The sequence below is a fragment of the Labrus mixtus genome, chromosome 16, assembly GCF_963584025.1.
Source record: "Labrus mixtus chromosome 16, fLabMix1.1, whole genome shotgun sequence".
Classification (NCBI taxonomy): domain Eukaryota; kingdom Metazoa; phylum Chordata; class Actinopteri; order Labriformes; family Labridae; genus Labrus; species Labrus mixtus.
This window is the reverse complement of record NC_083627.1, coordinates 4,284,676-4,294,492: the sequence shown is the minus strand read 5'-3', so window position 1 is coordinate 4,294,492 and position 9,817 is coordinate 4,284,676. Positions and strand designations below refer to the sequence as shown.

The 9,817-nt window shown below is 40.7% G+C and overlaps 1 protein-coding gene across 4 annotated transcripts in view; it reads left to right on the top strand.

Annotated features, from left to right (window-relative positions):
• Window positions 1-9,232, top strand: part of tfap2e (transcription factor AP-2 epsilon) — a 16,184-nt gene extending 6,952 nt beyond the window's left edge. For 2 of the 4 annotated variants that reach the window (XM_061060010.1, XM_061060011.1), the window contains exons 4-7: window positions 1,912-2,143; window positions 5,885-6,003; window positions 6,473-6,611; window positions 8,177-9,232. In XM_061060010.1, coding sequence (XP_060915993.1) covers window positions 1,912-2,143; window positions 5,885-6,003; window positions 6,473-6,611; window positions 8,177-8,438 — 752 coding nt within the window. In that variant the 3' untranslated portion in view covers window positions 8,439-9,232. Of the gene's footprint in view, window positions 1-1,884; window positions 2,144-5,884; window positions 6,004-6,472; window positions 6,612-8,176 lie in introns of all 4 variants that reach the window. The other 2 variants (XM_061060007.1, XM_061060009.1) reach the window with 1 other exon arrangement.
• The last annotated feature ends 585 nt before the right edge of the window (window positions 9,233-9,817 follow it).

The following is a 9,817-nucleotide window of genomic DNA, read 5'->3' as shown; positions in this document are numbered from 1 at the left end:
CAATAAACCCATTATGCATCATCATCATCATGTAAACAGGCCAAACACTTCTATTGGCATCTGATTCTCCCTCAAATCCACAAGAGAATCATCAGTATAAGTTGTTGCATGTAGTTCACATTCTCCCCCTCCCAGACATTTATTCAAAAAACATCTTATATTGTTTCATCTTATGTTGATCAATATATTTTTCATGGTATCCAATTCAAGCCCCACATCGAAGTCCATGGCAACTAGTGCTCACAGTTAAAATACATTAGGGGTATTTCTAAGAAAAACATTTTTTAAGAAAGTTTCAAAATAAACTCCACTGAATATGTCGTCACCAGTTTTCATCAGCAGTATTTCCTCAGTAGATGGTCGATGATTAGAAACAGTTTGGGAAGCATTTAGAGAATCCTTTTTCAAAAAAAGCCACAAACACAATTCAGCTCACTTCCTTAGTTTTGGACTGGAGGCAACACTTCCAGCATGGGTGTCTGAAAATCTAGTTCCTATTTTGGAAGATTATAAACAAGTCCCACCTGAGAAAAATTGCCTGTTTCACTCTGAAGACGAGCGTCTGCTTTAAAGGTTCACGTGGCAATTAAAGTAAACATTTTAGAGTGCTGTCCTTTTATTGTTTTTTCTTGTTTGAACAATTTTTCCGGGATTCAGCAGCCAGTTGTTTCACATTCAAAGGGAGTTTAGCGTGTGTGGTTTTTTTTCCACCATTGTGTCTGAAAATCTCAACACTTTAATGAAAGTGATGTACAGGTGACATAAGCTTAGTCACATAAAGAGATGAGGTTCATGTTTCCAAGAACAGACGCTCCTCACAAGTCTTTAAGTAGATGAAAAACAAACACAAAGGGGGTTGATTCCTTTCACTCCTCAGTTTAAAGGATTTCTGCCCACACAAGTGCAGATTGCCTTTAGGATTTAAGACTCCAAATCAAATTTAATTTACACCGATTACCACCTCAGAAGATGACATAAGAGCGAGAATTCAAAGCCAAGTAAGACGTCAAATGATTTTAAATATTGGAACTACAAATTGTCAATTAGATTAAATCCATTCAATTAATTAAAGGAACTGTTTTCATTTGAAATTTGGTACGTTTTCTTTGTGATTACAGCTTCTGAAAATGGGATTTTATTTACCTTCATTTATTTACCGGTCAGTGACAGTAAACTGTAAACCTTTTAATTAAGACGAGACCATTGAGGCATAGCTTATGGAAAATGTGTTTTCCATAAAAAAAAAAGTTTTCTGACTATTTAGAGACCAAACTAAAGATAGCTAACTAACCCAGAAACAATATGTGATGAAAAAGGTATCTAGTTGTAGTCCAGAAAAAAAAATCTGTGCAGCAACAGGTATTGTGAGTCTTGTTGAGAATTATCCAATCAGGGAGAAGATTCTTTAAAAAAAAAGAAAAGAAAAGGCGTGGCCCTCTCAAATTTAAACCCCTGAAGTGGCTTCAGGTGATTCTCTATGACCCCTCCTCCTCCTGCTTCAGAGTCTGAAAGTTTACCGCTGTGCAGAAAAGCGAGCGTGAATCGAGCTCCTGTGAGGTGTGAAGCAGAGCTATTTGAGAATGCGCAGCTAAAATGTAACCACCTGCAGTTTAAAGAACAGAATCAACAAGCAGCGCTCCAGAATTAGAGCTGTCGACGCGAGGGAGAACATTACGCTGAATAGATTAACCAGCAGGAGGAGGAGGAGCGCTGTCACACACTCATTCACACAACAATACTGTCACTGCACATAAGACATATGTTTAGATTGATGAGTTGTGTTCCGCCCTGATCTCTTAGCTCCACTTTGCATCTTCATTTTGTTGCTTTTTTGTTGAGATTTGTTTTGAAAAGTTTGTATGCTAACTTTGTTTTCTCCTTTGGACTTCATTTATCCAATTTTCGCACCAGTTCCCATCCCGTCGAAGCTCAACGGCTCGTCTCTGTCCGCCTTGTCCATGTGTAAGGAGGGTCTCGGGATGGGAGCCGTGTCCAACCCGGCCGAGGTCTTCTGTTCGGTCCCGGGTCGCCTCTCGCTGCTAAGCTCCACCTCCAAGTACAAGGTGACGGTCGGGGAGGTGCAGCGTCGCCTCTCCCCGCCAGAGTGCCTCAACGCCTCTCTGCTGGGTGGAGTCCTCCGGAGGTAAGAGGAGTCTCTCTGTGGTCGTAGAGCTGTTTTCAAACCTTCAGTCTTTAGTTGACTTTTCCTTTTTTAAATCTTTGATTTGAAACTGTAAAGTTTGTCTCATTGACTGTATATAAAGATGGACTACACGTCTCCACCTCCTCCTCTTGTACAAAAATGAAGCCAAAATAAGACAGACGCTCACATATTGCACATTGCACTGAAGGGATCTCTCACTGGTGGATCCTGCTCATTCTACTAACCAAAGCACACATTCTCACTTACGGATAAAACGTAAAGATCCCTCGGGTTCGTACAGTCCAGATTCTCGTTGCGGTTTGAAGCGGACACTCGCTGTTATGGAAAGTTCAATAACTCTTTTGTTAGTCTCCGTTAAGTTTCCTCTTACTCTTCCTCCTCCACTCTTTATTAGCTACACACAGCGCCACAACTGAGCTATTAAACGTGACGTCATACCATTTTTTTTTAAAGATAAACTTTATTAAATTTATTACATTAAATAAAGGGACAACATCAGTTAAAGACTTTGTGATTTTTCACACTTAAATATATAAATCAAGTATATCCTCTGAAAATAACTCTGTGAGTCATGACTGTCTACAACGGGTGTAACACCCGAGTCCCACTGTCTGTGATGTTTTCAGAGTTTTCAGAGTCCTATCTTCAGTTTGTTTACATCGCCAGGACGGCCGGCTGACTCCTCCCCTCGTGTATAAAAGTTGTTTAATTGAGGGACTAGAGAAAAGAAGAATAACATACTGTACTCACTGCTTAACTGTGTTTCTAGATCACGCTCATTTCAGGTAAATTTTTTAAAAAAAATCGCATATAAAGCTTTTAAATAAAGGGAGAAATCAAGTAACTACTAAAATATAAACTTCTACACAATTTAACAATTTGACAAAATCATCATGATAGAACTATAATGTCAGAACACGTAATAGTTTGACATGTATTTTAATTTTAATAGTTTGACCCATGTCCCATCTGTTAACATGTAGGAGGAGGAGCTTATGACCTGTACCCCAGCCAGTCAGTAGGGGGAGCTCTAAATATTTTGGCTTCACTTTCAGGGTGCGGTTGTGCTGTCGATCTTTTTACACGGTTAATGGATTAACCTCATTGGGCCTCGTTGTGTTCATGTAAACAGGATGAGGAGAAGTGTTGTTGAACTGATACAGATTTGTTGGATCACAAGCGTAAAAGGTTGAGAACAAATTCATGAAATAACTTGATAAGGATAAAAAAAAAAACATCTGTTGGTGGTTTTCGTTTTAGAGCGTCCTGGAAGAGAGAGGCAGCTCCGTTAAACAAGTAAACAATGACTCGCCTTACATACAAACATTATACAAGATACATGAGGAAAGAAAACCTGAAATAACATGGGGGAAACTAGCAAATGTTCACAATCATGAACATATCAGACAGAACATCTATAGCCTCCAGATTTTGATAATAATCTCATCTAACAAATCTAAAAGTAGACTTGAAGAGTCAGGTAAGGAAAGATCTCCCAAAAGCCGTGAATTGTGTTTTTTACATTTTCAGATAGGGCTTCTAGTTCAACGATATACAGACACTAAGAATGAAAAGATTCAGAAGCTAACACTTCAACCGTTTGTACATGTCAACCAACATCCAGTTTTATTCAACACTGATGTAATGCCCCATTCAAAACACCAGTGGCAGCCATCTTGATTTGTTTACTAAGGAAGTGCCTGCACAGCGCTTTAACCTGCACCTTGTACGTTGTGATCTGTTTGTGCAAATAATAACACACGAGCTCACAGATTTTTATTCTAAAAGCAGCCGTGGATGATACCGGATATTTATTCTTTCTTTTTTGTGAAAGAGCAGAAAAAACACAGAGAGCCAGGGTTTGACAGTCAAACAAACAACAGTTTCAGGGGAGAGACAGCCGTTACAAAAAAAGATCTTGAGCTTCATTTTGTGTTAAAAGTTGTTTAAAAGTAGCTCTAGTAAAATGGTGAACATGAACTACCCCGGTGTACCGTCAACACTGTGATGTAGGCTGCGTCCTTGTATTGAATTTGTAAGTAAAGCTTGCCGTTATCATGCTTTGAGCCACATGACAGGGGTGGCTCTTGGTTGCACACATCCTTCGCTATGAACCATGTCCTCTAATTCTCCGGAAGCTTTCAGACTGAAGCGCTTTAACTTTACTATGAGGCCTCATGCTGAGGACCAAAAATGGGTCATGGGACTAAATCACAAGAGGAGCAATGTGTTTTAATGAACCACAGCCCCGGGGCGAGAGAACAACTTTATGATTCGAGTAGAGGGCTGAAATTCTTTAAAAGGACATCATTAAAAGATCTGAAGGGTAGTAAATATCATAAAGCATCATCAGCAGAGACAAACAGCGAGGGAACATGAGGGACTTCTCTCGAGTTTTCCCACTTCCACTCTACACTTCCACACTGACAAAATTAGTTCTTTGCAACTATATCAAAGCTTTAATTAGTTGTTGCTCGGTAAACTAGGATTTATTATATGTTAGGCTTAAAAAAATACTTTCCTTGTGTATCGATAAACCACCGAATAGTGCATAAAGCTTGTCAAATTAGCCCCGCCTCAAAACGAATACAACAGCAACAAATTCATCTTCCATATCAACACTAATCCATATAATTTATTTATCTAAAATATTAGTAAGGAATCTCACAAGGGGCAATTATCTGCACAATGTGCTTTTTTTTTTTTTTTTTTTAATTATAGGACATTTTCTACTAATAAAGGAAGCCCTAAGCAGACATGCATCCTTACATTTTTTTTACTCTGCTTTCCTGCGATGACATTTCTGGTTGGTTTCTCTAGATCTGGACTTTATTATCTCGTATCCCAAGAGCTTCAAACGCACACAAAAAACATAGAAACAGGCTCAACTTGTGGTGTTCCTCAAGGGTCCGTTTTGGGCCCACTGTTGTTTTTGTTGTATCTGTTCCGGAAAGCTGCTATATCAATAAACTTTACTTACTTACTTAACTTACGTCATCCATGTCGGCAATGGCAGCATGTCATGTGGTTGTCCGGCCTATCGTACTGACCAGCCAATTGTTATCTTAACTAGATCACCATAAAATCATAGAAATAAGTTGAGATATCAAGACAACAAGCTGGAATTACTCGTTATCATGTGATTGTTGAGTAAATTAATTGTATGGTTTATGTCCACTTAGGGCTTCCGTAATAATTACTGCTTTGCTGGTACTTCATTTTGAATGCTGGGAGTATTTTGATTCTAGTTATAAGAAGATGAATCCGAGAAAAGTCTCTGAATATGTCTTCTGCCACTGCTGCCGATCAGATGAATGACTTTAAAATACGGTATATTTTTAATGTTAATTATTAAAATGTCCTTACATCTTAGACATTAAAAAACAGAAAGGGATTAGTACAGGCAAAAGAAAGTTGAGCAAGAACTGCGAAAAAAACACCAAAAGATACAAGATCCTATCAGTGTTGACAGGGAGCATACTGAAGGAAGATTTCAGCTTCACATTCACTTACATAAAAGCACACACACACACACACACACACACACACACAGAGCATGACAAATCTCATAAAGACAAACAGACACAGAGCTAGGATACAGAAGACACACACACACACACACACACACACACACACACACACACACACACACACACACACACACACACACTGAAGCAGCATCTCCTAAAAACTGCTCTCTGTCTCTGTGTCCCCCCTCAGGGCGAAGTCAAAGAATGGTGGCCGCTGTCTGAGAGAGCGTCTGGAGAAGATTGGCCTCAACCTGCCCGCCGGGCGCCGCAAGGCCGCCAACGTCACTCTGCTAACATCTCTTGTGGAGGGTAGGGGAAGAACACACATACACACACACACGCACACACACAAAAACAGTGACCTGCATACATGCTGACAGAAACAGACACATATTCACATAGAAAATATCTCTGCATGAGCACACATGAATAAACAGTCAGAGCACGGGTGGCTGCTTTCGTGCGGGGCCACACACAAGGGAAGGGTGTCGTTTGTAAAGTCTGCGTGCGCCTGCCACACAAAGCCAAAGAGCAATGAACTGTTTGAGTGGTGAAAGTGAGAAAAACGGCTGCGGAGTTTGTCTTGTGACCCGGCCTGACCCGAGCACTCGCAGAAAATCGATGTTGTGTCATTTTAAGAGACTTTCTAAGACATTGTGTTTGATTTACATCTAAAATGAGACTTAACTAATGCGGCACACTGTTCATGATCCTTCTAGATAGTTTTAATAGACACGCTCTCATCCTCCTCTTCCTCCTCCTCCTCCTCCTCCTGCAGGTGAGGCCGTCCATCTGGCGCGGGACTTTGGTTACGTGTGTGAGACAGAGTTTCCAGCCAGAGCCACAGCTGAGTATCTGTGCAGGCAGAGCGAGCCGGACCAGCTCCCAACACGCCGCAGCATGCTGCTCGCCACAAAGTGAGTGCTTCCTCCACACGTTTGGATATCCTAACACAAAGTTTGTCTTTAAAGGAGAACATCAAAGTCAGTTTTCTATTTGTGGGGAAGTTCCATTCAAATAGAAATGATTTGAAAACCTCTTGAAATTATAAAAACATCATTATTACTTGAAAATGGAACAAAAAATTATCTCTACTTTCTATTGTGTACATTGGACTCTAAATTTCTTCGATACATCCTAGTGGTTTTGAACAGCTTTAAAATATCGTCTCAGGCGTTTCGTCAAGTTTTAGAAAATCTAAATTACATCCCTTACATTTTTTTAAAGTCGGCTTGAAGACGTCAAGCTGTTTCAGAAAGCGTGTGAAGGGCATGGAGTCTGAAAGAGGGACGGTGTTCCCCAAGGGTCCGTTTTGGGCTCTCTGTTGTTTTTGTTTTATCTGTTCTAACAGGATTCTAGTTGCATTATGGGAAGTGTAGGATCCAGTGTACTTGGACTTTCAAGCACACTAAGGAGTTCATTAATTAGTCAGGATATTTTGTCCTCTGATTCTTCAGATTTGTCCTTTTTTTTCTAGTGTGCATCAAACTGTTTTAAAACCAAGTGTAGACTGATGAAGTGAGATCTTAGAGTTTTATCTATTAGAGCTTGATACCTGGTTTAATGATGCATATCTAATCCTGATCAATTAAAGTGGAAATACCAACGGGACATACATATCTCAGGCTTTGATTATATCCAATTCATTTGTGAATGTGAATGTCATCTGTTAGAAAAATGATTTGATTCAGTTTAGGATTAACTTGTTGTAACTCACCTGACCTGACCAAAGACGCTCGACACCATGGTCACCATGTGAATGTGACCGAATTGATTTTCAGAATTTAAATGTATTTTTTAAATCTAAAATGTTAGAATACAGTAAAGTCTTGTAAGGCTACAGAGTACTTTACCATATGCATTTATTTATTGTACCAGGTAAAGAGGAAGTTGCTTCACTACATGCACAACATGTTTTAAAGAGATGCACATTTTGTGCTCTTCATACTTTGAAACCATTCAAAGTGGAAAAGAAGAAACATCTTGTCATGTGTGTCATAGTGTTTATTTTAGTGGGGGCGGCTGTGGCTCAGTTGGTAGAGTCGTCGCCTCTCGACCAGACGTTCGAGGGTTCGATCCCCAGCTGAGCAACATGTCCGATGTGTCCTTGGGCAAGACACTTAACCCTGCATTGCTCCCTCTGCTTCGGTGGCGGTGTATGAATGGATTAGTGTTGTACTTACTCTCTGATGTACGTCGCAGATGGACAAAAGTGAATTGTAGAATTGTATTTGAAACACGTTCAGACCCAACCAACCTCAGTGGCCTTTTTTATGGGTGTTTGGAGACTTTCTTTTGGCACCTGTTTGAAGTGTCAGCTTCAGTTGAATACTGTATATTCCATCAAATATTTTTCTGTTACCGAGCACGAGGTGGTTTAGGAAGAGTTGAAAGGTCGAGAGCAGTCAACGATAAGTACAGATCATCTTGTGTTGGTATGATATCAAGCTAATGTCTCCTCTCTTTTTTTTCTTCCTCTCAGGGAGATCTGTAAGGAGTTCGTGGACCTCATGTCCCAGGACCGCTCTCCGCTGGGCGGCAGTCGACCCACCCCCTGCCTGGAGCCCGGCGTCCAGGGCAGCCTCACCCACTTCAGCCTGCTCACCCACGGCTTCGGCACGCCCGCCATCTGCGCCGCGCTCTCCGCCTTCCAGAGCTACCTGATGGAGGCGATCAAAATGCTAGACAAGGGCGAAGGTGGAGGGAAGAGCCACCACGAGAAGGAGATGAAGCACCGCAAATAGGGCGGAGGACGGACTGCTGTGTTAATGTACGAGAGGCAGAAAGGAAGAGGGGAAAAGACTGACTGTTACCCCCCCTCGGTGTCTTTTCTTTCGCCCTCAGGATGAAAACTGTTACCTCCCAGAACCCCTTGCGGCCCCTCTGGTGGAGGAGGCGGGGTTTACGATGATATCTGTACTGTAATGTGTTTCCACCTCACTCGAACATGACGCATGGACCTCTCTTCTCAGTAGCTGGTTTGTGTCATGATGGCGTCTACTAAACATCTATTCAGGATGAGTTCCTACATATGGCTGTATAGTTTTATTTACCCCCACTTCTACCTTTATTTTTTAAATTTTGGTAAACATGTCACCTTCATCAGTGTTTTAGAAACCCCCCCTGCCTCCATCGGTCGCGCTCCCGTTCACACGTTCTTCGGACTGAGCTCATCTGGAAATTGTCCTAAGCCATATCTGAGACAACAAACCTGCTCTTTTGCTCCTTTGGAACTTTTGAGGAGACTTTTAACTCCAGCTGATTGGACGAGCAATGCTTCCATACATAGTTCTTTTTAAAGTGGTGGTCATGGGAAATTGAGTCCTCTGGGAGTGTGAGAAAAGGAGGAGTCAAAGGCAGCTACAAGGAGATTTGTTTTCTTTTTGTTTTGAAGTGCTGCGTGTTGGTAACTTAAAGAAAATAACAAATCATTTTGTACTTTCTGTGTATGTTTATTATTAATGTTATTACTGTTGTTATTATTATTATTGTATTACGACATAAATGTAATATATTATTAAACAATTAAGAACAATCAGTTTAGTTTCACGAGTGTGTTTTTACGTTGGGATGTTACAACTAAGATGTAAAGAAAATGAAAAATGGAGGTACTTTTTAAATACAACTACCAAAATGTAACTTCCTTTAAGTTCAAAGATGATAGTTGGCTCTTTTTGTAAATGCTTTCTCTTTCCCTTTATACCAAAACTGACGTGACAGTGAGAGTCAAGAGGCTGCAACTAAAGGTACAATATTCAACATTCTGACTTTTAATACAGCAAAAAACAAATGTACCCTATTCATACCCGATGTAAAAGTATTGTGGAGTAACGCCTTCCTAAAAACAGAGTGAAGTCAAACTCCCTTCGGGGTGTGTTGTTCTTAGCTCTGTGTTCACACTGACGGGACGACGCTTCCTTCAGCTTGTTTATGTTTCACTCAAAGGCTCAAACTAATTTCGTTCATGTTTTTTTCCGAGTGAATCCCTCCCTCTCCAACTGTCAGCCAGTGACTCGGCCACGCCCACTTGGGGAAGCTGTGTCTAGTGGCACAATGACGGTGTCGTCAATAGAGTTAAAAAATGAGAATCGGTAGACTTTCTAATTAGAAGGAAAGATTTTCG